The 27,061-nt window shown below is 43.3% G+C and overlaps 1 protein-coding gene across 4 annotated transcripts in view; it reads left to right on the top strand.

Annotated features, from left to right (window-relative positions):
* GRIA3 (glutamate ionotropic receptor AMPA type subunit 3) overlaps positions 1–27,061 on the top strand; it is a 154,445-nt gene that overhangs the window by 110,442 nt on the left and 16,942 nt on the right. For 3 of the 4 annotated variants that reach the window (XR_006166917.1, XM_032996077.2, XM_042807052.1), the window contains 3 exons: positions 7,363–7,561; positions 22,666–22,913; positions 23,473–23,587. Coding sequence is in view for 3 of the 4 variants with exons in the window: in XM_032996077.2 (XP_032851968.2) it covers positions 7,363–7,561; positions 22,666–22,913; positions 23,473–23,587 (562 nt within the window). In the remaining variant the exon portion in view is untranslated. The remainder of the gene's footprint in view (positions 1–7,362; positions 7,562–22,665; positions 22,914–23,472; positions 23,588–27,061) is intronic. The other variant, XM_032996078.2, reaches the window with a different exon arrangement.

Genomic DNA, 27,061 nt, shown 5'->3' with positions numbered 1-27,061 from the left:
CATCAAGCCACCATGCTTGCTAACATTCACCTCCAGTGTGAGTGGCATTGCCTTATAATGCCATTTATGCATTTCTGCCAAACTTATACACACCATGTTGAGGCTGTAAAATGCATAGGGTTTTCTGTTTTCAGCAATGCTTGGAGGGCTACCGTGTTTTTGCTGCATATCTCATTTTACGGTCATCTGCTTGGTGCATATAACATATTTTGCTTTGCAAAATAAGAATTGATTATTTTAAAAAGTCACATGCAACAGCACTTTAAAACACCTCCACTCCCATCATGGCTTCTGCTAGTCTTTTTACTTTCTTTTGTGTCTAATTTCTATAGTTTTGTCCTTCTTGAATGATCCTTTCAACTGTTTCGGATTTGCTTACCACCGTCTTTCACGTGTTCAGGTCTCCGTATGTGCCCCTCTAACAGTTATTGCGTACTACCCTGTATGTGTATTGATATTTCAATCCAGTCTAATCTGTCATCCCTGTGTTCATAGTCAATATGGTCTAATAAGCATTGCCAGTTTCTATAAAGATTTTTCTTATTCATGAATAGAGTCTTTCTGAATACGGCTGTAGTACAGCATGTTTGATATTAGTTCCAATTTAATGGAGAGCACTGATATTAACTATTGTAGAATTATGTTTCTTTTTTAAAGAAACATTTTGAAAACCACCTGAGAATGGTGAATTTCTCTCTAATTGAACAATGCATACCATAGATATTTTTTGAATAATATGTATAATGTTTCTACATTTACACTGGTAAAATACTTTGGTGATGTGCCTGTGATAAGCAGTAAAATTATCTAGTTTCTTAGTGATGGAGCACTAGTTATGTTTTGTATGACAATGTTTTAATAACCAGTTTACAGCTATTTTAATTATTTAAAATACCTGCTTAGTACGATCAGGATGCAGTCTGTCCCTTTAACAAGGTTGCTGATTAAAGCAAGAGAGACAGATCTTCTTCAACTAAGTACTTATATTTGAAATACACCTTGTTGATCCCCATATTTGTGCACTTTTTTCAATACCTGAATCATTGCAAAGTTACCAGGTTTTCCTGGTCCATATAGTGGTAGGGATCTTGAGTAGCCTCACTGAAGCAAGTGACAGAACTTCTGTGAAGTTTAATGAAAAGGATCATGATTTTACCTGTTACAATATAATAATGATCCTTTAAGTTCACAGTCATTGCACATTCAAATCTAATGATCACAGTGAAATCCAGGACTTTCAAAGATATTAAGCCTATGCTTGTTGCTATTTGATGTAAGTCATGTAGATGTGTTAAAAGTCTTGACAGCAGCAATTAAATTTCATACTCTACTGACAGATGCACGTATATACTCTATGTAAAACACGTGCACATTTTTGCCTGGATATGACCATGCGTTAGTTTTCGCAGTTATCAGTGTTCGGGTGTGCTTCCTCACTGTATGGTTATAGCTGTCAGCCTTCTCCTCCTGTTTATACTCTGTGTTCCTGCTTTATGCCTAAAATTCTGTATTGAAACTTTGCCTTTCTGCTTCTGTTAAAGGTGATGAGTAGTGATAACATTTAAATTGCTGTTGACCATGTGTGTGCCCAATATAAAGGACCGGGAAATAAGCACTGGGACATCACATGGAAAGCTGCAGGCATTGCGCTGTTTACGCTAGTTCTGTTTATTGACAGTTAAATAGAAGTGCATAGGTTTTTTGTTAAGCTCTCATGTGATTCTTTGACATGTTCAGCCATTTACCTTATATAACGAGTGGAACATACTCTATTTTTTTTCAATACTACTATGATAAGTGCCTTGGAAATACATAGAAAAAGAAAGGGACAGCAGTAATCCTATTTATCTGATGATTTGCCCATCAGAAACTATTAGCTCAGTGTTAATATCTGCCCTCATTTAAAGACGTTGTCCAGTTATTTTGTTATCTTTCATGATAACAGATTCCAGGCAGTTACATGCATTGTTGCTGAAAAAAAAAAAGAGAAATTTAATACCTTGGTTTAAATTCCAGAAACACTGTTCCTTTGACCGACATGTTGATTTAAGTTGATTAAATGTCAAATTTCTTTTCCACAGAAGGGACTATTCCCAAGTATTTAATTCTTAATACATATCTTTGTAAGGTTATGCCATTCACAGTACATTGACTATATGAATGTTTCATACTATTTTATTGCCATTAAAAGGGGCTTCATTCTTCCATTGTGAGTTTTGTCTGAATAAATTTCTTATATGAGAGCGTACAGCACTTGTAGAGAGATGCCGACAAGCAGTCTGGAGAGATCACTTTTGTACTTGCTGATAAAGGCTCTTTCAGCTGCCTTTGTGTGGAACAGCTGTGACATCTAATGACTAGTTAGATCTATCCTTGGTGAGTATGCTGTGTGGATATTCCAGAGGATATATCCCTATACTCTCCTCTCTGTATTTAATAGGAGTCGTCTAAATGGAATCAGATAGCAGCCAAAGAATGGGGGTTAGTGCATCCCTTGATGGAATCAACATTTGTTCCAGCAGTTTTGTTCTGCTATCAAAGGCTGCTGTGTTTCCTGCATAGTGAGCTAAAGCATTGAAAATTCACTTTTGATGGATGAAAAGTAAATTATTAAACTTACTTTAATGTAAGATGTGTACAGCAAATGGAATCAGGACAAAACAGTCAAATTTGTAACACTGTTCTGAGCGAAAGTATCTTTGAAATCTCGATGAGAGAATGTATTTTCATTTTGCTCTTTATTCATGTGGAACAAAGAGGCCAGATTAATTAATTGCTGATGGAAAAAGACAGGGAGTTCATTAAAACTAATCTCTTGAGGTTGGTCATTTAAGAGGGTATATTTCTAGATCCCTATTTTCACAGCAGAAGGCTCAAGAGACTCCTATTAAAGGCCATGGGAATGACTTTGTGGGACTTTCAAATAGCAGTGAGCTGGCTAACTAGATATTTCTGAAACTCCCACTGCCAGTTCCTATGATGGAAGCATCTCAAGTCAGCACTTCAGATGCTATTATTTATCGTGTTCTGTCCCAGTAGCTGAGGCGAGGGCTGCCGGGCTGCACGAGGCTGGCAGGTGAGGTAGAGGAGGGCTGGCCGGGTGTGTGAGCAAGGGACTGAGCTCACAGCTCAGCAGGTACCAGGTAACGTGTCCTCAGAATATGGAGGGGCTCTAGGCAAGGAGAATTTGCACCAAAGCTGTATTTTTCCATAGAACAGCCATCTTGTATCGATCATAAGAGCCCAATTAAAAATTGAGTAGCGTGAGAAGCGTATTATTGCTGTGTACTATAGGAAACCAAGTACAGTTTATGGCCATGAGTAGAAACAAAGTTCAAGCTATTTTGATAAATAAATGAGGTTTTGTTTGAATGTATTGTTCTCCTGTAAACTGAATGTGAATTTGGATATTTATTTTGTTTTTCTCTTGTTACTAATTTGCTCTCGTTTGACTCCATGCTTCCTTTTAAATTTCCTCTCCAGGTATGCATTCTTCTTGTTTACTTCCTTTTGAAAACACCATCTGACCTTGTTTTGATAATTGAGTTATAATTCTGTTGTTCCAGATCTTTGTTACTCCTCTCATTTGTTAACACACTAATTCACTTTAAAATAATGTCATGCAAAGCATCTATTTATTGAGGTAATTTGGAAAAAGACGTGTTGGGATAAAACATTTGTTGCTTTTATTTTAAGTTACAACACTGCACACCTGAACAGGTATGTCTTCATTGGAAAAACTGGTGCTGGTATTAAAGCTGTGATAAGCTGTGATTGATATTTCTATAATTATTATCTGAGGAATAGGCAAACATTTCTGTGGTTCACAGTATAAAACATACAAGTATTCTCTAACTACCAGCCTGGTGTTTATGTACTAACCCTTTTTCTCCTGCATCCCTCTACACCAGCCCCTGCAGTGGGTATAAGGAGTCTTCATATCAGCAGATGGACTGGGGGTGACTGGGGTCCTTTGGACAAAGAGGCTGCCAGGCCAAGGCCATGCTTGTCCGTGTTCTTGTTCTTCAACTCTCTCTGTCTGTCTTCCTTTCCTTCAGTGTCAGCTTTGTGGTTTGTTTTGTTTTTCTTTTGCCCCATCCTGTGCTACCACCAATTACAGCTATGTCAGCCCAGACTGCTTTGTAGTAGCAGCTGTTTAATCTTCCTTTTCATGCTCACTGGAAGACTCTGGGACAAACAACTCTGTAGGGACATCCAGTTTTCTTTCAAGTGACCTCAACTCTTCTGAAAATAGCTCTGGTCCTCATCTAGCAAGAGCCCTCTCTTGCATGGGGGACCCTCAGGGAGTGCCTCTTTGTCAAGGGATCCTGTCGTGCCCACCTTCCTCTGCCTCTCGACTGTTCTCAGTTCCTTGTCCTGTATCTGTCTGACTTGGTTTGTGCAGGTTACAAGATCTCCGGGGCGAGATATTTTTACCTTTCTCTGTGTGTAATATGCTGTACAAGCATGCAGCTCTACACAGACTTTTTGTTGTTACAGCAGTGTGAGCTTGAGGTTTCACTGGTTTGGAAAATGCTTGTCTTCTGCACATCTTCATCCCAGCAACCCATCTGTCCTGCTAACAGAAGGGGCAGTTACCAATGCAAGGAAGACATTTCCTATGAGAAACTACAGGTAGAATGAACACATACTATTTTGTTCCCAATAGTTCCACTGAATTTATCTAAACACCCTGACAAGTTTTCTTTTCATTGTCCTATTTCAAGACCGACTCAAAAGCAAGAGGGCCATGGGAACCTGGAAACCCTGGATGAAGCTAGTTCTGCTGTATGCAAGTGGATGTTTCATCCGCTGCTCCTGCTAGCCAGACTTCTGCTCAGCCTGGCTCTGAAACTGCCCACCTCGCTGCAGGGAGGAAGAATTCAACTCCAGGTCATCTCTGAAGATGGAAAATATGCAGTGAAGGAATGAACAAAAGGGAGATGAATTTCACCTGACGTAGCCATCTAAAAGCAATAGGCTGTGTTTTAGTTAGGCATCTCCGTTCCCCCCCAAAGTCATGAGATAGGTGGGCATCTTCAGACTTAGCCCCCACTACAGCAAGTGAGATAAATCTTTTTCTGAGGGTACCTGTCTCCTCTCTTTCTCTCTGCTGGCCCCCAAGGGAGCCTTGCATGAGAAGTTCAGCAGGCACTGCTTTGTAGTTGACTAAAATTACATCAGCCCATGTAAGAGGCTGATTCACTGTGTAGGATATCGAGTTTTACAAAGTAGCTAAAGCCAAAATCCTGACTGGTAAGGGAGCTGGCCAGAAAGGACTTTAGCCATTTGTAAAATCTCTTGATACCTACAAGGAATGTAGAGCAAGGTAGAGAGATTCTTTGACTTACTACATTATTCGGGATTTATATTTCCACAACTTACCTTTGCAGCTACTCAGAAGCCTTCTGTTAGTTAGCGCAGCTGCAGCATAGCCCAGGTTGAAACTTGGAAGTCTTTTGTCCTCTTGGGAGGCCCTCAAGAAAGGCAGGGAAGCCTCCTCCTCTTCTCAGTGATCCAGTGAATATGTGCCTGCAGGCCATGACGATGGCGATGTCTCTCAGAGCTCACACCTCAGAAGTCATTGCTTCCTGATGGACAAAGAGGTGATGCTTCACTCCACGAGCCTCCCTAAGCCTTGTAACCACCTGAACGACCTTGCACATTGGTACAGACCCTGATGCAGCGGCCCCTGGGGTGCTAACTGTGCTGTGAAGCAGTGCGTGCTGTAATCCATAGAAACCAGCCTGCATCTGCCCTCTCGGTGGGAGCTGCTGCTTCGGTTGCTTGGGCAGAGGAGAGTGGAGAAGAGCAGTGCTTCACCTCTTAGTTTGTTTCTCCACATTCCTCTCACCTATTCCAGATTGCTCTCTCTGTTTTTATTGTGTTGGCAATTTTTCTTTGGTGTGTTCTTTAATGTTGGATGGATTTTTGTCTTTCTTTCTTTTTTTCTTAATAATTTAATGGGATTTTTTTAATGGCTCAGGCAATTTCAGGCTCTGGCTAAGACTAGGCAGTTTACCAGCTAAGCTCCCTGTGTGGGTGGGGTGGGGGCACGTCACAAGACCTTTGCTTTTTTCCTGTCTCCATCTGTTGGTAGGACAACTTGTACCCACTGTCTGGGGATGGCACTGAGGGGCTTAAATGAAACAAATAACCAGGTAAGAGTTTTCTTGCTTTCTATTACTTCACTTCACACAAACTGGGGACTACAGCATCCAGGTTCCATGGTTTTAATGTATCTGGGATTAATTTTTCCTCCACTGGTATCAGTAGAGTTAAGGCAAAACATATGAAATAGCTTTGTGTCAGCTCCTGAAATGATTCCTGGTCAACATGCTGTGCTTGAAGAATGAGCACTGTACATGGCAGTGAAATTCCCCACCCAGCTGAGTGACATGGCACTTTAGCCCCAAACAAATATTTTGAGTCTGATATTCAACTGCTTTAAAGCATTAAGAGCTCTTACTGGCAGGATCTAGACCTCCTGACCACTAAGCATTTAGTTATTATATGTTTATAAATAGGCTTTTTTTTTTTAGTCCTTATGGTATCTTTTTATAAAAACAAAAAAAACACAACAAAACCAGAACACAATTTTTTTCTGCTTCCTTCTCTGTTGCTCTGGTGGTTATAAAGCAGGAATATGCCTGACTTGGAACAATGCAACATGCAAATTTTAATTAGCATAAAACATAAAACAAACCAGACTCTCTCCTCACTTCAGTATGCAGATTCAGTCTGTAATTCCTGCTAGGTTGTGATGAGAGAAGGATACTGGATCATTGTAGTTTTATTCCTTTGCATGTTTACTCAGATTCCTTTCTGCAGTTTACTACATCTTAACATTTTGAGAGTCCATGCAGTAAAAGGTACATTCCTGTCCTCCAAGGTGGGCAGCCCCCAAAGAGACACAATGATCTCATACGACAACAGGAAAATCCAGCCTCAGGGAAAGACTGGGCAAGCAGAGAAGACAAAAGTCTTCTGGCAAAAGACTTCTCCAGCAAAGGGTCTGTGGAAGTCAGGAAAGCTTGTTCTTCTCCAAGCCTCCGATGGGGTTGGCTCAGTTGAATTACTTCTTAACTGATTGTCCCTGTTTTCACTGAAAGACTGGCGAGAGAGTTTAACTAGGTAAGACCAGGTACACGCTGAGTTAGCTCTCTTGAGAAAGGATGTCAGGAACTGGCTCACAGTCTGCCTGTTCACAGATACCTGGAGGATCTGGACAAAAGGGTTGTGCCTGTGACTTTCTCTTCAATGAAAACAAACAAACAAACAAACAAACCCAAACAAACAAACAAACAAAAAACAACCAAGAAATGTCTTCAAAGCAATTTGATGATTTGTATTTTTCCATAGATCTCTCTCAGGGCGAATTGTTGGAGGAGTCTGGTGGTTCTTCACTCTCATCATTATCTCTTCCTACACTGCTAATCTTGCTGCCTTCCTCACGGTGGAAAGAATGGTTTCTCCCATAGAGAGCGCAGAGGACCTGGCTAAACAAACCGAAATAGCCTATGGCACTTTGGATTCAGGCTCAACCAAAGAATTCTTTAGAGTAAGTCTGTTCAATCTCCATTAGAGCTTTTCTAAACTGTAAGTGCCTAATATATGGTTTAAGCCATTTGTTTTTACCCAACTGTAATAGCTGTTCTGGTGAAAGCTGCTTTGTGCAATCAGGACAAGCCTGAGTGCAGATTTTAATATGAAAAGGCATTTTATCAAAAATTGGTGGTTTTGCACAACCTGAAACATCTCAAGATGGAAAACCTGACCTCTGCTACCACAAGAAGGGTTTCTTTACCACCAGTTTCAGAACCTCGTTCTGATGAGCAATAATGCACTCATTAGCACAATATTTAGCAAAGAAAACTCTTGGAGGAGTGATGCTCTTGACCTACTTGCTCTGTTTGCCCAGCTGGCAGCCGTTAATGCCATCCGACATCGGTGTGCACTTGCCAGAATGAGAAGGGGGATGGGAGGCATGTGTTGCCATTCGTTTCTATCTGGTGCATTGATTGCTGCAACTGTTGTTGCTATGTCTTCATTGCTCACCAGCGTCTGGCTGTGGCTGTATCAAGCAGTCAGGGGTGAAATTTTTGTACCCCAGAACACTGGTGTGTATTCACCTGGGCAAGGGAAATGCTGGGTTTGCAATATTTGGGGGTAGAGAGGAATATACACTTTTATTTAAGTTCATCCTTTCTTTTTCCACTTGCCAAGCCGCAGGCTGCACTGCAGACAGTTTGGTGAGGGTCATTAAAAACTCTAAATATGACCACTTTTTGTATCTAAAAATGCTGCAACCTTAAAAGCTCTTATTTCTGGCCTTTCCAAGGGTGAACTGAAATGCTCAGCCCTTTCAGGGAGCTCTTGGTTCTCTCTCAGCAGTGCCAATCAGATGCCATTCAAACCAACTTTTTTTTTTTGTATAGAAAAGTGGTCAGTGCTGCCTGTCACGCATACTGGTCATGTGCAAATATGAGGGAGGAAGGAGACAAAAAAACCTTGCTGCTGTAGACTGTTGAAACACTGAGAGCTCCTTGTATTGCTTAAAATTTCAATACATGACCACACACACAGATACATCTGTGTATAATCTGATGTAAAGCTGGAAGTAAATGCAAAGGGATATTATGAATCTTTCATACTCCACCTTACGTATATGTATTGTCTTTATATTAAATCAGATACTTAGTAGTTCTTAATTAACTGTGGTAGCTGGTATGTTACAAAGGCTTCTGTTTGTATTAAAATCCTGTAAGATAAACACTGACCTTGTAAGGGTGACATAAGTGTGTAAAAATATGTATTCCATTTAATTATCAGCCTCAGGCAGTATTATCTGCACAGCAAAAGTTAGTTGAGTTGACCTGTCAGAAGAGGTAGCACAACTTGATTAGAAATCTTGGTGCTGTTTACAGTCACTATACTGTTCTTAGGCGGAAAAAAAATCTTCTTTTGAATCTTTGTTACAGTTAATACAGAAAGAGGGATTGTATGGGGGTGTTTCTTCATTTCCGTAATAGTTTGACATAACAAGGAAATCCCTTCTCACACAGAGATCAAAGGAATGAGTGTTTCGTGTGAAAGGATACAAGGTCTAGTAAATGTATGAATACTCTGTTGCACTGTTAATAGTCTTGAGATGAGCTGTGACTCCCTCCTGGTGCTGGAGAAAGCAGGGCTGTAAATGAGGATGATCTGTCAGGCAGGGAGAGGAGTCGGGCGGGAGGGAGGAGAGCAGAGCCCGGCAGTGGTGGAGCGGGGCGTGACGGCAGCCCTGGGTGATCTGGATGGGCCAAGTGGGAAGGAGAATGGGCCCGAAGTGGTGCTTCTCTCTCCTCGGCGTTCTCAAGGCATGCAACATAATTTCAGTTGTATTAACTTTTGCAGAGTAATTAATTTGAATAGAGTGATGCAGCCATGAAACCATTGTAATTAGAGTCTTCTTCAGTTGATGTGAGAAGGGCAAAAGTTTGCCTTAGATTAAGTTTCCAACACTAAACACTGTTAAGATTCAGCTGGACAGGGGGCCGGGCCATCTTGTCTAGACCATACTTTTGCCAAGAAAGTTGGACCAGATGATCCTTGAGGTCCCTTTCCAGCGTGGTATGCTATGATTCTATGAAATGCATATGTTTGCATAAATACTTCCTTGTACAGTCTTTATTAGCTACTTAATAAGATGATAACGATAGCTGAAACTTGAAATAACTCTTAGAGGACATTTGGTTTCTGAATGCCTGCTTCACAGAGTATGCCTGCTCTGTGGTTTGGGATACTTTTCTCCCGGTAAGCTCTTTTCTCATAACTACTAGAGCATCAGTGGGAGTGATAGTGGTCTGAGTCAGAAAAATCTGTGAGTCCTCCTGGGTACTGTGTGATGCTTATTCCCTCTGTGAGGGGAATATCATCCTCCCCCCATTCCCCACCAGCATTTAACCAATTTAAGCAGCAGTTGGCTGAGTCAGTCAGAATCATCTACCCAGTAAGAAAGGAAGCTTCTAAGTGAGGGGATGACTACGTGAGCAAGTTAGTGCAATCCTTACTTGCACTGGTTGTCCACATGTGTGTACACACACTCTGGCTGTGGCACATGAGAGGTTGCTAAATCTTCCCTAGAGACGGGAGGAGTTACCTGGCTGTGAGCAGATCAGCACATGTGTAGAGGCACCAAGAATGGTAACTTGGCTTTGTAGCTGGGCCATGACTTCACACAGGAGGCACAGGGCAATCTCACCAAGATCCCATAAAGAAGCATGTATGGGTGTATCTCTTCCTACTGCTGTAAAGCTGGAATGTTTCTCAAAGAAAGATATTAGTCAGATATTGATCTTAATGGCTGCTGTTGGCCAGTGAAATGTGCCAGACTGACAACAGCAAAGAAAAATTGCCTCCTGAGTCATCCTAGAGGCATGACACATAAATGAGCTTCAGATACTCAGCATCTTGTCTGCATGTGCTAGAAGGAGCTCCTTTAGAGCCTTCAGTCCATGGCTCTTTTCTGCCAACCCCAATTCCAACTAGGATCACTTTTGAAGGTTTCTTCTACAGTGTGGATGCCTATCTGCTAAGAACTGGACTGATACCAGCACCTCATTTCATATGAACAGATGGTAATGACTTTCAGCCACTTCAGACCTGGGCAGACTCCAGCTAGTGACCTATTTTATAGTCTTGGCTGCTTCCCTAAACATCACACTGTCTCCCAGATAGATGCTATCCCAGCTACGTATTTCAAAGCTAGATATGCCATTGCTGTTTCAAGCGTGCAAGATGACTGCTGTCGGCATGACATTGCTCTCACAACACAAGAGCCCATTTTTTATAACAGTTTCACAGCAGGTACTATTCATGCTCCTCACTTGTGGGTGACTCTCTGCATCCCTCCAGTATATCTAAGAACCAAATGAGCCTTCCTGTATTTTCATGGTTGTTGCTTGCTTCTGCTTAGAAACATTTTACATTTTGCACTAATTAGCTTATAAAGGCATTTAAATGGCAATCAATAGATTACATCAATTCCCTTCTGGCTTTAAAAGGGCACTCATCCATATTGAAAAAGAAAAGAAAGAACCTCTCCTTGGATATCTATTAACATACCGTCTCAGTCTAAGGACTCCAAAATAACTCTTTCTCTTTCTTGAAAACTGGCAAAGACCTGTACTAGAAAGCAATTTCAAATTGCTAAGCTACTACTTTTAAGGGTATATTTGTTAGAACTAACATCTTCTAATACATTCAATTAAAGCTTCAGCATATCTGAGCAGCTCATCAAATCAATATAACACCATTTAATCCAAATTCAGCACCGGGCCTAAGTATAATACCATAGTCTAATAGGTTTCACACCTTCAATATGCACATATTCAAAAGGCATGACCTTTACAACCAGTTATTATTTCTGATGTACACTTGGCTGTATTTAAACTTCAGTAGAAGCAGAATGTGTTTCTAGACATTTAGAAATATAAATTGCTCTTGAATTTATAGTGGTTTCTTTCAATTGATAGCAGATATCTGTGTTAAGAGGCTTCTGTAAAATAACTTGCAAAGTATGTGTTTGATCATTGATAAACACAGCTGACCCACTAGTACATTTTACTGAAAACCTGACATTTCAGAAGGTGTCCTCGACATTGATCTGATGTGACAAGGCTTTAGAGGTTGAAATATTGAGGCAGGTAACATGCAGCAAGATCTTGCATGAGGCCCTTTACCCTTCTGTGGGAAATTGAAGGTGGCTCATATCACACCATTACCAATGTAGTTAATCACTCTTAACTAAAACTAAGGAAAAAGGAGGTCTCAAAGGACTGATATTTTATTGTAGAACACTGTATTTTTCTCAGCAATAGTTTCAAGGGTGTCCCTGACAAAATGATTCTGATATCCAGTGGCTCCCCTGTGCCTCAGATGAAATGACTTGCTGCTCTGAAGTCAGTTTCTAATTTTTATTCCTGGAAATAGCATTAATTGCCAGGCCTGTTATAATTTTCAGTAGAAAGGCCAAAGATCCTTTGGACGTGATGGTTCCTGCTCTTACATTTGGTTACTCCTACCTGGTTCTGATGTTCATGTGTATTGGATAGAGAGTTTGACACTGACATTGCTTCTGCTGTCAGTTAAAACTTTAGGTTCAGTGCCTGGAGGAGTCAAAAAGGCTGACAGCCTTCAAGCATAACTTAGATACTTCATATATACTGGTTTTAGGAATTTTTTGCAATACGGTATGAAATTCACAGCTAAGGCTAAAGTCTCCATTGCTTCAGGACACATGGGAGTGACAGCTGATAGCTGACTGAGGAGTCTGCACATGCTTTCCTTGTGCCTCCCAAGCGAAGGCTTCACTCCTCGTTGCACTTGGATAGCCTGCCCAGACACTTCAGTAATATTTTGCTCTTAATTAATGTTTTGTGAGAAGGCGATACTGTTTGTTCACGCCTTTGTGGGCACGTTCAGCACTTGAAATTCCTCTTCGTCAGTTTTCTCAAAAAGTGGTTCCTTCCAAACCAGATTCAGTTGTGAGGCCTTTCTGGACTTCATATATACATAAAATATGATATAAAACTACATTTTTTAGGGCACGGGAAGTCATGTTAAGGATGGACCCTAAGATGGTCCACCTTTTTCTCTCTTCTTGGTTTCATCAAGTCTGAATAGTTCAGCAAGAGCAGATAGAAAAGCACAAGGTGGCCTGGAAGGAGGCTTTGTGTTTCAATCTGCAGCTCTAGTTTCCTTGCTGAGGAAGTGTGCTTTGACATGGAAACAGGTACCAGGAAAAGCATGTAAATATGGTAAGGTGAGGTATCTCTTGAAAGAACCTTCAGTGCAGTTTGCTTAACTGGTAAAACTAAAGCTGATATAGGAAACAATTTGTTCAAAAGAAAAGAAAAAAGCACCAGACAGATTAGCACGAAAGCAGAAAATAAACATTTATCAGAAAAAAACATTGAAAGAACAAATGAACAGATTGACCCCAGATTCCTTGGAAATTAAAAAAAGTTCCTTAAACCCAACGAAAGCATATTGAAATACCTTCCACTAAAAGCACTTGGGGTAGTTAAAACCTCCACTCCTATTCAGCCAGTGCTTTCTAACGGGCTGTATGGGGGGGGCTGCAGTGGCACCGGTGACACCGAGGGGTCCCTCTCGGCCCCGGCGAGCAAACGGCGGCTGGATCCCAGTGTGCGGGGGGGACCCCCATTACGGTCCCTCCCGGGGCCCCGGGTGAGGGCGGGCAGCCACGGGCGGGCAGCCAGGCAGGGGCACAGCACCATCCCAATCCTGGGCAGGGGGGAGGGAGGGGGGGAGGGAGGAAGGGAGGGAGGCAGGGAGGGAGAAATAATCACCGTAATGTGTTCTGAAGCACTAGTGTGTTACACGCAGTTATAAGATAAAGAGCTCATTGCTTTCCTCTGATGATAAGGTTGTATGCAGACAAGAGGTAAGGGGAATGAATTCTACCGGCAAGCAGTTTAGGGAAGGGAAAGCCTTGAATTATGAACCAATAGCTGCCATGCGATTTTTGTGCATTCTGTGCAATCAAACTATATTGAGATCATCATTAGAGCCTATTAAAAACACCGTAGCGAACTCTGTGCATGCAGCGCTAAGGGTTTCATCTGTAGTTAAACGCTTTGATTTTTAATTTCAAAATTACTTTGCTAGTGAAGATGAAGGACTTGTTTCTAGCACAGCGTTCATACATGTGCTTTGCTTTTGCCTTTGGATAAAACTATGATTAGCAGTTTTAAGTTTTCTGTGTTCTTGACATCGAGCAAAACAACATAGTCATCATAACAAATGCCTGACAAAAATATTGAAGTGTGATTGTATTTACGGACTTTAAAGAACATCACAGGAAAAGTGATAGCTTCAAATATGAGCTGTAATAGATCTTTAATAGGCAACGTGACAGTGATTAATCAAAGAAAGTACTGTGGTTTAACTGTTTTTCAACACAGAAAGTGTGAAAAACTTATTCACCCATATATTCTCTCTCCCTTCCCTGTTTGATATAGGTGGGGGAGTGCACAAATATGAAAAGGTGAATGTATGCGTGCAGGGAGATCACAGCCTCTCCATTGTATGAATGATAGATAGTCTATTTGTGGGCGTTTTTTTTCTCCTAATCTGTTGAGCCTCCTTTCTGCCACATGGCTAACAGGCATTTTTAAAGACAGTAGGAAATCAAATGTGACATAATTACAAAATAAATGGTTTCCCATGAAGTGATCTGATGTCTTTAAGCCTATAGATTGGAGAGGAAAATTTATCCTTACGGGAACTAAAATTAACAGCTCATCTATCATCCACTCCTTGGAAAGGAAATATTTGGATGGTACAGGGGTTAAGGTGGCTGAACCATTCTACTAATTTCAGCAATCAGTTTAACGAAGCTTTCAGTCAACACTTAATAATATATATTTGAATGAATCTCTCCTTTATCTTCAATAACAGAGGGCATTCATCTATCAGCTCTACTCATGTTTGTGGTTTAGGCTTCCCAGCTCACCTCTGTGTCGATGCTGCTCACTAGTTGGCCCCTGTAAGAGCAGCGCTGCCGGCTGCGCTGCAGCGGTGAGCCGATTCCTCGGGTGAGGCAGGGCGGGGGGTGCAGCCCTGGCACAGCAGCTAGCAATGGGTTAACTCCGGAACGGTGTCTGCACCACAGAGCCCGAGCCGAGCGCCCCTCAGGGAAAAATCACTTGCTGTTTGAATGCTCTACTTTTTGGAGAGCAGCTCTGTGATAATGATAATGACATTGCTCAAGACAGCAAGGACCCTGGTTTTTCAAGTCTCTCCTACTTTACGTAATGCTGCTGTGTCACATTAATACATGCTTGTTAGGGATTCATTTAAAATACATGGGTACTGATAAATTACTCACAGCACTGCTACTGTTACTGTTGCATAATTAGAAAATACATGAAGGTTTAGAAAATAATGATGTGAATATGAAACATCCCCTCTTGCAGTCCACTGGGATTTCTCCATCATTGCCTGTATATTGGCCAGTTCTGTCTGGAGCTGAAAACTCATTAGACCTGACAGTGTTCAGATCGTGTGCTGGAAATGCCGTTTTCTGTTAATTTATTACAGGCCAAATCCAGCACAGGGGCTGATGTGCTGCTCAGTTGCCCAGACAAGCCTACTCTGCTAAATATGTCACGGCTGGAAAAATGCCCCTTAGCCTGAAGGCTGACGTAATCCCTCCCTCCGGCAGGCTCGGGTGTGCGCAGCCTCCTGCTCCCCGGGCAGGCCAGCAGACAGACAGACAGACAGACAGACAGACAGACACGCTTGCAGGGCACGGCCGTGCTGCTCCCCAGCGCTGCCGCCCAGCCCCTGTGGTCTCCCAGCGCTTCCTCGGGCTGAGCGCTGGCCCAGCGCCGGCTCCGGCCATGAATCACGGAGGATTTACAAAGGCAGCTTGTCTCATGGTAAAAACTTTCATTTTAATTTCCCGATCAGTATTGCAACGGGGAGGAATGGATGGCAGCAATAAAGCGAGGAGATGAATGTAACCGTAGTCTAAAGTTCAATGTTGTGCCAGGAAAGGATGTCTTAAATTCTTGATTTACATTCTGCTACTCAGACTGTTACTGACATGTCAGCGACGTCTCGTTACAGCCGGAGTGATTCGTTGCTTGTCTGTTTGTATGAGCGGAGCTCACTCCAGAAAAGATGCCTGTTCAAGCAGCTGCAGCACATTACCTGCCTGCTGCCAAAGCTCACATTTTCAAATTGACCATGACACACAGGAAGAACATCTCAAAAGAAAACTCCTACAATGTTGTATTATTTTTATAAGATAAAGTTTCCTTTGTAATCAGGACACTATGTATGTCAGGTGTGGAAAACCTGTAGTGTTGCTGAAGCCTGGAGGCTTTCTTCTCAGGCTGCTTCCCTAGGTGCCTGGCATTGACCCTCCTTCCTCGCCACCTCCTCCTCCACGAGCTCCTGGCTGGACTCCCATCCCTGCTCCAGGATATTATTATTATTCACCAGTTCACCCTTTCTTTTACATTTATGCATATGTTAACAAAGATGTGTGTATTCCTACAAATATACAGGCTAGTTTGCATGCACATGCTTGAACCTTGCTTACCTGTGGCGTCCCACAAATTCATAAACCGTGGGTAGAGTCTGGTAAATCTGGGGGTTATCTTGCTAAAAGAGAAATGCCCTGTGCATGCTCATGGCATCTGACCTACTTTCTTCTGCTGAGAATGTAATAAAAAAAAAGAGGTTCATGTAATGATGGGATTGATTTTTCTGTCCATATAGGTAAGTAAATCGCTGGCATCACAAGTTATCTGTGGCTAAAAGCTGTGACATTGATCTGTTAGACTTTACCCTATGACCTTCAGTAAATGACATCTCTGCTTTCATGTCCACACTTGGGAAAGGGGACTAATGGTGCCTCTGGACTTCATAAGACTTATTTTTACATTCTCAGTAAAGAGCTTGGAAATCTCAGGCAGAGGGACCTTACAAATAATATTTATCATGTTCCTGTTATTAATGTAGCATCATTAGGCCAGCCTCCATGTGCTCCAGAGCTGGCATTGGGCTGGGGGCTCCCTCGCTCCTCCCAGAGGCAGCTGTGGCAGGGGTGACTGGATGTCAGGTTTGCCATGGAGTGGAAAGGCATCAAATCAAAGCCTCATCCAAAAGACCAAGACAGTGGTAGCCACTCTGTTGCAGTTTGCCATATTGAAAGTCCAAGAAAGCAACTGCCTAAAACTGGTGGATCTCAAAGTGATCCCCAAGCCAGGCGACGGCAGTGGTACCATGGCAGTCTTCTGGCATTTTTTCACTCCTGTTTAGTAACTTGCTTTTTAATGGTTCATAAGCTACTGGATTCATTAGCTGCTGTAGAAGAGCTAATTGCACATGTGGAAGAAAAGCAGTGAGTGATGATAATGAAGATAAGGTTCACACTTAACTACCTAAGTTCATATCAGTGAGGTGTGCACCTATATAAAGGCAGCATGTATTATTCAGATTAAATACCTGCACTGGTTTTAGTATGGGCCTTTGTGTTTTGTATCAGCAACATCTGTCTGACTTAGGGCTATAAATTTCCCTTGTTAAAGAGCTATAAAGTGGTCATAGGGCTGGTGTAGCAGATGAGTGTGTTAACTCTGCTGGTTTAGGTCATTTATCGATGTCTCTGCCTACCTCTGCATGCGTGCTGTGGTCAGGATGCTCCATCTGCTTTGCACTTGTCTCACTCCCATTTGCTGCACTTCCCTGTAGAATTTACTACATTGCAATGTATGCTGGCCTACTCCAAAGTATATTAAAGTTCAGGTAACCTGGACCCAGCCCTGACTTCCTTCTGGGTCTTCTCACGCTCCAGTATGCCCATTCCATTTCATACACTGATATTGCCCAACATGAAACATTCTCCTGCTCTTTCTTGTAGCCCAGCTCCTGAATTACTGGGAGAACCTTGTCTCTTTCTCTCCTCCCTCTTTTTTTTTAAGCTTGTTTATCACTCTTTTAGTTATGAAGACAGAGGTAAAAAAAAGTAATATCTGTACAGTCTAAAATGTTAAACATACAGAGTGAAAAGGGGAGAATTGGAAAAGGATGAATTTTGATTTGGGTGACTGGATGATCAACAATAATCACCTATAAGAGAACATTTTGAGCTTAACTGCTGGGAAGTAATTTCCTGGTGCCTGTCAGAAGAAACTAAGGACCATTTTGGTCATTTTAATAAAATAACCCAATGGGATGCATAAGGACATTTTGAAGAAGACCTTCAGGTTGCAGAGAAGGTGGCAGAGAGGGCACAACGTTCTAAAACAGGCAAAGGGCATCCCTGTAACATACTTTAACTATAGAGGAAAAATGCTGTTTCTTTCAAATATAATAGCTTCACCACTACTCAGTAGTGGAGGAGGTGACACAATGTCACTTCTAGCAGAAGCGTGAGACAGATGTCTGCAGAAGGGGAAAGGTAATTCGGTCAATGGGAGAAGGCTTCAGTCACAAAGATATTTTAGAGCTAAATTTAACCAATGTCAAGGAATCGTCCAAGATGTACTGGGTTTTGCAGTGTATCTCTAGGCAGTTTGGGATGTGCAAAAGTGAAACCAAGGCATCTGGCCCTGCTCAGCTGGAGGCAGGTTTGCGGGTGCTGGGCTTTTGTCGTTGTTGAATGGATTAAGAAATAACCACAACTGAGAGGTAAACCTGCCTCCTTCCTGCTGCTGGTAACGCACGCCCAGCCCCGGCCAGCTGCGCTTTTTGATGCTGTGTGCTGCATCAAAAACTGTGGCTTTGCTTGATTTCTTCTTTCAGTACTGGAGCCAACCACACATCAAAACTAGGAGAATTAGAATGAGAGATGGTGTTCAAATTCTGGACTGACTGGATTGACACCTTCTTTTAAAATGAACTCATTGCTACCCAGAAGCAACGTGTATTTAGGTATCAGTTAGTAATGGGCCAGGTGAAGTAACTCCTCATCACAAGAGCTGCTGTCCCTGCTGACATGAAAGGGAGATGCCTGCACCCTTGTGCTGGGGTGCATGTGGCTCATACTTCTGCATAAACATCTCCAAATAAAGAAAAAAGCCAGCATTATTGACAAAGCAGAGGCCAGCTCTATTTATATCTGCAGTAAGGCTGCAATAATGAAAAGACGCTTTAATGTGTCCCAAGGCCTAGATGAAACACTGAAAATGTTGCTTTTAAGAAAAAAATGATAATAATATCCCCTTGAAATCCCAAGGAAATGTGTGTGACGGACTTCTTGAGAGCAATATCAAAGAAATGCAATAGGAGTTGCAGAGCATAGGGAGTTACTGCAGTTATGGGCTGTGAATTGGTTTAAATCTTTGCTTTTAAGCTTTTTTTCTAAATATCTCTTTAAAAGTAACACTTTAATGAGAGGGAGAATGTTTTACTGCTGCTGAACTCTAGCAGCAGTGCAGATCTGTCAGACCGTACCTTATTTTGGAGTGTAAATCCTTTTTCTAGGGTTGTTCTTGCTGTCTGGCCCCTGTTCCAGGTGTCGGGGGGTGGCACGCAGGTGCTGTCAGGGGCTGCAGAGGACAGCTGGGTGAAAATGTTCTTCCAGCACAGGATTTGCAGCTTTATAGTTAGAAAGGAAAGAAATTTTCCTTTTCTGAAAGTCTTGTAGGGGCTTCTGGGTTTTTTTGAGGCAATTGGAAAAAGGATAATATTTACTCAAAATACTATTTTTCATTTCATCTCGTTGTGTCTTTGACCAGCTTTGGTCAACTGGTTGTTTCCTGTCATTGAGCAGATGTGAAATATGGCTTCTGGGGCAGAAAACGCCCCCAAGCACTTCTGAGCGGGTTTGCAGGTTTCCCGGCTCCTCTGGTGGCACCATTCCTTTCTCTAAAAAGCCTCATCATTAATCATTGTTTTGGCCTCATTATGAATTTAGGGGAATGGCTGCAAAGAGCAGCGCTAGCCGATCAGGATGCAATGGCCAGAGCCCATCACCTCCCTGGTCCCCACTCCCGGGACATCCGTGGGTCCTCACCCAGACCCCAGCCAGGCTCTGGCCGCTCCAAAACCAACACGTGTCAATGCATTTTATTTTAACCTTTCCCAGTCAATACCTATTGTGTTCATTTCTAGCTTGCATTTTTGTCTCCTTTTACTAGATCAGACTCAATTTGATAATAACAAGATATTATGAATATCCCACTTGGCAGAAGAAGAGGTGGGCAATGATCATGTAGAAATGTACTGATTTTTATTAACCACTTCATCCAAAAGTGTTAAATGACAGGAAGCAAAATATAAAGCTTAGGCTATTTGTTAAAGCTGAACAGAGATCCAGTTTTGAGTTGTGGAATTCGGCTTTTTGAAGCATGAATGATGACACTCACCCTTTGCCCTTGGAGCAGGGAACGTGCTTTGTTTGGACCATTTGCAGCCCTGAGCATGCTGTTGGCACTCATCAGATAACTGTTATTATTAACAATGCACAGATGTATTGGCAATTGCTTTTAGGTAGTCAGGCCAGCTGGAAAGACTATGAAAGAACTTATTAAAGACAGATATTCCAGTGTGAGTTAGAAGATGAAAAGAAAAAGAATTTCTGATTTATCTGTGTAATTAAAGGCACACTCTGCAGAGGAAAACAAGCAAAAGCATACGTAGTGCATGCACAATTTTTGAAGGCTAACCACTTTCGCTTGCTGAAAGATAGAGTAAAGCTGTATTTTTACCTTCCTTTTGTCCCTTAGATGCCTATTTGCAAACATAAATGGGCAGATGCATTTGTATTATTTATGTTAAAAGAAGTTGAAGGTTGTGAGGATGAGCACTTTGAAACTAGGACACGCCACAACTGCCATTGCTCACGCAGTCTCTGCGTTGGCCAGCCAGTTTCTGTTCCTTTCCTGCGTGAGGGAGCTGTGCAAGAAGAGCAGGCAGGTTGGCCGTGGGCAGCGCCGAGCCTTGGGCCGTGGCATGCTCTGCCCACCCTGCCCATGCTGCCCACGCTGCCTGCTCTGCCCACGCTGCCCACTCTGCTATGCCCACGCTGCCACTCGCGCGGGTGCACGCAGCTGCCACGTGGGCCCTGCTGCCCACAGGGCACGAGGACGGTGGCAGCTGCCACCTCCGGTAGCCCCGGGGTCCCCCTGGCCCCCCCAGCGGGTGCCGGGGCGCAGGGCTGTGCCCTGGGCAGCTCCCAGCAGGGAAGAAGATGTAAAAATGCCCACGTGAGTCACGGGGGTTGTTGGAAAAGGGGGAGACCCGGGTCAGCACGCTTGGGGAGGGCGCCTCGGGTAGTCAGTGATGAGCAGCTGGCAGCGTGTTTTAGCTGCTGACCCCCGGGTGCCGGACGGGAGCCCCAGTGAGCTGTCCCTCCTTGGGCAGGACCCAGCAGCTGGGCTGCCGTGCTCCCCACCGCGGCTTCAGAGCCACGGGCCTCATCTCAGGTTAGTCAGCATTTGCTGTTGCAGGGGGAAGCCAGACAAATCCCCTGATTCCTTCTTTTACCTGTGTAAGGACTATTTCAGGCCCTATTTCTATCCCCTTCCTCCTACTGCTTCTTCACTCTTGAAGCTGGACAGATGAAGCCATACGGCCCATCTTTAGCCAAGACATGCTCTCGGTTGAAATCCCTGTTGCTTGTTTTTCACACCCCACCACCCAGTCAGCTCCTAACCAAGCTGCACTGTATTGTTGTCTCTCTGATTTCCTATTGTTGATTGGGCTGATTTTAATTAGTTTGCATTTTCAGTTGTTTTTCAGATCATCAGGAAGGATAATTAAAATAAAATCTTGCCCTCTGTGCCCCCCCTCCATCCATCCATCGTAGTGACACTAGCTGAGCATGTTAATCTGAAGAACAATGAAGGCAGGGCTTCCTCCCTGTGAAATGTTTGGAGGCCGGTTGTTAGGACAGACTTACATTATTCAAAAGACATTAAATTGTCCTGAGTGAGGAGGAAACATGTCTCGATCATCAAGCTGATGGACATTAACAGTCTTCTGCCACAAGTTTGTTAAATTTGAACTAGATTTAGCTACTGCCTGCCTCGTTCCCATTCTGTAAGGAAAGCTGTGGACAGGAAACTGGCAAGGAGTAGGAGGCATAAATTCAAGATGCCCACAGCTTGGACCAAAAGACTTATATAAATCCTTGGATTTCTAGACTTTAGCGAAATACAGTTGGCATTACTGCCTTCTGTCAACCAAGCAGGAAAGTTTAACCAGTAGTTCAGGATACGAATGCTTAAGAGTCTGGAGGTGGCTTTAAGATCTGAGGGTGGTTTAAATGTTACTGATGGGAAAGAGGGAGAAGGGGAAGTAACACATTTCTCTGCTTTTCCAGGTTTACAAAACCTGTATGCTGAGCTAGAGGCTGTTAGGATTGGCTCAATCTCAAAACGAGGGAAACAGGAGAAATAAAATAAATCTATATGACACACAAGCAGCTAACCAGCAATTTTTTCCAGCTTATTGCTAATACTTGTGTTTGATATCTTTTAGGACAATATGAAACTGAATTTTGGAAGTTTGACCATTCATAAAGGGCTTTGTAGTTACTATTTATAACCCTTGTATGAGCATCACTATTAGAAGCCACTAGAGCTGCCCTCGTCTCCTGTATCATAGACCTGCCATTGCCGCTGTGAAAAGCAGACTCCTGCCCTGCTGGGAACTTGCAATAAGCAAATGTCGGTGTTTCCTAGCTGTGAGTTAGCACAAAAACCGAAGCTGAGGATTTGTGTGAATAGGAGAGGCTTCTCTTGCATCTGTTGGCCGTGACGGATGAGCTAGGAGTTAACATCCTCCCTCTGGCTCAGCAGCAGATCAGCATGCAGGCAGACAAACCCACCGCAGAGCAGGAACTGAGGTGCTGGGACGGACATGCACCATTTCTCATTCTGAGTGCCAGGCTGCCAATTACATGGCAATTAGTAGGATAAATGTCTGCGATACGTTTCCCCCTCCCCAGCCATTTTATGGTTTGGTCATTGTTCAGGGGGCAATATGTCTCTCTCCAAGCTACCTTGACTTTTTTATTTGTTAGCCTTAATCAGTTATAGGGTGTTAATTATACCTCTAAGCCAACTAATCCCAAGGAGATCAGTCTTGTGCCCTTGCCAACATGGCTCTTCATTTCCCTCCTTTCGTCTCTCCCAGAGGTCAAAAATAGCTGTCTACGAGAAAATGTGGTCGTACATGAAGTCAGCCGAGCCCTCGGTGTTCACCAAAACAACGGCAGACGGGGTGGCGAGGGTGCGCAAGTCGAAGGGGAAGTTTGCCTTCCTGCTGGAGTCGACGATGAACGAGTACATCGAGCAGCGCAAGCCCTGCGACACCATGAAAGTTGGCGGCAACCTGGATTCCAAGGGCTATGGTGTAGCAACCCCCAAAGGCTCAGCATTAAGGTGGGTGGAATAATATAACAATATCCATGTTGTTATAGTATTCCACCTACCCTGATGTATTGTGTTGTCATTTTCTTTCTTGTGGATTTTGAGGTAACTTTAAAGTTTAAAATCTTCAATATTCCATGGAGTTAAATAAGACGGTAAATTATGGTTTCGTTTATTTAATGCATCCATTTTTTTAGTGTTCTCTTCGTGTTGTCCTTTCTGATTGTTTGTTGCTGTTTTAATTTTACAGTTCAATGGCTTTTTCAATTTAAATGGTAAAAGCCGAGTTAACCTGCCATATGTGACGAATGTTAACTGCATGATGTGGTGTTCTTGTTACTTTTTTTCTCAAAGACGATTTCCCCATCCCGCACACTTCAGTTTTGAGCAAATGTTATCCTCCATGCCACCTTCCAATATTTAACCCTGTATTTGCTGTACAGACATTTTGATAGCTCCACGTTCTGTGAAATTTTAGCCAATTTGTCCTCTTGTGCTCCTTTTTTTATACGTTACGATTTCCTAAGCATTTGTGCATTTTTTCTTACAAGTTATGTTTTATCGTTTCAAGAAATGCTGTTAACCTGGCAGTATTAAAACTGAATGAGCAAGGCCTCTTGGACAAATTGAAAAACAAATGGTGGTACGACAAAGGAGAGTGCGGCAGCGGGGGAGGTGACTCCAAGGTCAGCCTCAATGTCACCACAATCGGGTACCTTAGCAAAGAGTAATCGGCAAGGCTGTTATTTTACTTCTCAAGGAAAAAAAAAAATGCAGATTAAAACCATCTGAATAATTGTGGTGGGGAAAAAAAAAAGCCATTTGCTTGCCCAGTAGCTCTTTCAAAAAAATGGTTTTATTTAATATCATCATCAGGCTTGGTCAAGCTTGGAAACCTTATTTAACTAACAGATAGAAAGTCCAGTGTTGGTGGGACCTACACAGCAAATCAGTTCTTGTAACTGTACAAGAAACCAGTGATCACATCTGGCTGTCTTACTAACCCCTGAGGACAAGGCTTCGGTCCTTTGCCACGATTTAGCTGTGATCCAGAGAGGTTTTTGAGAGGCTTTCCTCTCCAGGATCAGCTGTGCCAGCACAGGCCTGGAGGCGAGAGGGCTGCCTTCTCTTCCTTTGCTTTTTTGGGGAGGGGTCAAGCAAACCAGTACCAGCACATGCTGCTTTGCTGGCCTGAACTGGTACCACCAGAGCCCCAGAGCAGCCTGGTCTCAGGAGGAGGAGTGCTTGGGTGGGTCTGTAGCTCAGGGAGAGAAGGGGTGGTTGCTCATCTAATTGCAGCATGAGGTCAGAAGATGAGCCAAGCAGTGATCGTAGCAAAGTCTTAATGGTAAGCAGAGATGAGAGTCACCCATTAATGGTAAAATAATAGCAATAACAGTAATGTACAAGGAGTTAGAGCTTGCAATAGGCGAAGCTGAAACAAGGGGTTAGCTTGCTTGCAGCAGGGAAGCCTACTAATGCACTAAACTGGAGATGAATCTTAAGGAAAGAGGGTTTTGTAGTTTTGCCTAGAATATCCAAATGTCACTTTTTGTATGCCACTGAGCAGTCTCTGCACACACCTGTGCAGGAGCACTGTGTCTGTTTGCTGTGCTTTTGAAACAGATGTGGATTTAAATCCTAGCTGCAGTGACAGCGGTGGCAAAGCTGTCACTGCCTTCTGCTGATCTGAGGCTTCCCCCAGTCTTTCAGGCAGCCTGTACGGTGGCGAGACTCTCAAAGTTGCTTTAATGAGCTTGTGTGTTGCAAAAGTTACCTACTGTGCTTTCATATTGCCAACCCTACCCTGTAAAACTAGCAATTTCTGCAGTCTTTAACCTGGTGAGCAGAAGCTGTAGCTAGAGTAGGCTGGGTACTATTGGTCACCTTGGGTACAGGAATTAACAAGAAAATTAATTTAAAATACATTTTTATGCTGAAAAGTACTGAGATAAATTTTCATAGTGACACTCTCCTACAGCTAGTAAAACCAGTTCCTTAAGGAACAATAACTCCTAATCTCTCTTATAAAAATGCTTCAGCTTTGGTCCAAAATCAATAATAACAGTATTTTCAGTAAACTGCAGTTTCAGACAATTACTGCAAATTACTGCTGCATTCTATTAGTAAGAGTTGCTTACAGTTGGCTACGTAGAAAATTACTCGGCTACTCACCTCTGATGTTAGCAAAAGCCACTGTGAATAAAGGAAGGAACAGCTCTTAAATTGAGGTTTGTTTAATAACTGGAGGTCTGCAGTGCTCAGCAGCAGCCTGGAGACGAGCATGAGCCTTTTTATGCTTTTTAGCTCTGCTGCTCATCCTTCACGCAACATTTTTATATAATGTTACACTTGCCAGTATATTAAATGTTTAATATTCTCCTGGGATTCAGCACCACATCATCTAATGCTGCCTCCATGAAATAAAACCCTTTGTACAAACCAGCTTCAATGAACTTCATTGCTTCAAGTTCATTGAATTAAACCCAGCCAACTAATGCTTACAGCCCTAAGGAAACTAAAAAGGATTTTTTAAATGGTCATAATTAGGGCAGGGCCATTCTTCTATTTTTACTTGTGCTGAAAGACCTTTTACAAGGAGCAGTACCATCTATTCGCAAGCCCTTGGCCCCGGTCAGTCAATGTTGAAGGAGTGGAGTCGGGTGTGCTGTGATGCCGTGGAGAGGAGTCCAGTGAAGAGGGAAGGGGAGCAAACACAATGACATGTGTTTTGCTGTTCTAATCCGTAAATCACAAAGTGCTGTCTTTCTGCAGTTTGTCATAACACACTGTGATGAAGGACTTTTTGTTTTTTGAGCTACAGACGTCGGCTCTTGGGGGCACGGCTCAGCTGGCAGAAGTCCCCAGAGAGGAGGACGTGGGGTGGAGAAGGCCTCCTGCAGGAGACTAAGCTGGGGGAGGTGGGGAAAGGGCTAGTCGTTGTTTCTAGAGATGTTGTAAATCAAAGGGATTATTTGTTACGGAGTGGCTTTTCTTTCGAGGTAGCATTTGGCAGGCCCCGAGCGCCGCGGGCTGCGAGGCCACGGCGTTGCGGCGGACAGGCAGGTGCCTTCCCGGCAGCACCCACCCCTGTCACCGGCCACTAACGCCGAGCCCAGGCTGTGCCCCAGCCCCACGGACCCCACTGCCCTCCCACTGGGGCAGGCGAGCACCGGGGCTGCCCGCCGGGTGCTACGGCCCCAACAGTCTCACTGGCCTCTCTCTCCTCCTCTCCATCCTCCCACCAGAAGCCTGAGTTGCCCCCGTCATCTCATCCCATCTCACCGGTTAATTGTTTATATGAGCACGGCTTCATTTACTGAGCATTTCAGAGGAGTCGCTTCAAAACTGTTCTTTTTTTTCCCCTTAAAGGAGGTAGTAGCCGCGGGGGGAATCAGAGAGGACGGGGTGGTGAATGTGCCTCAGGTGGAGATGCAGACCTTGCACCCCACCACAGAAGGCGGCACGGGGACCGTTACTCACTCGGGGCAGCTCTCTCTACCGGCCAAGCTGACAGACCACCTCTCTTAGCTTCGCCAGTAGAGACCCAGGCTTGGGAAATCGCTGCCCCAAGTCTGTAATCAGCCACTTCCTACCTACTGCCAACAAGTTGTGTGTAGCTGTGAGTCCTTGCAGGCTGATAGTGCCGGTTTCTTAAGCTGAATTCCTCTGTGCGATCTGACATTCTAGCTTGCGCTGAAAGCCGGAGGTAAGTATGCAGCCTGTTTGCTTGTGCCAGTGCCCATCGCCGTACCGCAAAGGACCCAGTCACCCAGAAAATGCCCTCCCATGCTCATCCTTCCTGCGGTTTAGCATGCGGTTCGCCTGTGCTTGGTGGTGAATGATTCTGAGTTATGAGCTCACCTCTTGTTATTGTATCTTCATCGCCATTGGAAGATTAAACAGTGACTTCAGATTTCAGCAGGATTTTGAGTCTTACAGCAGGAAAAAAAAAAAACTTTCTGCAAGCTTTTTAATCTATTTGGTTACACAGACAGTAAGGTTAGTCCTGTGAGTATCCCGTGCTCCTGGGGTCCACTTGTAATTTAAGAGTAAAGAGATTGTGCTGTTTTAACAAGATTGTTTTAAAGGCCTCATCTGACATACGTCTCATTTTCAGTGACACCAGTATATGCCAGTGCTGGTGTGGAGCAGAGGGT

Source organism: Tyto alba, unplaced genomic scaffold, assembly GCF_018691265.1.
Source record: "Tyto alba isolate M040663 unplaced genomic scaffold, T.alba_DEE_v4.0 Super-Scaffold_5, whole genome shotgun sequence".
In the NCBI taxonomy this organism is placed as follows: domain Eukaryota; kingdom Metazoa; phylum Chordata; class Aves; order Strigiformes; family Tytonidae; genus Tyto; species Tyto alba.
This window is presented reverse-complemented; position numbering and strand designations above follow the sequence as displayed.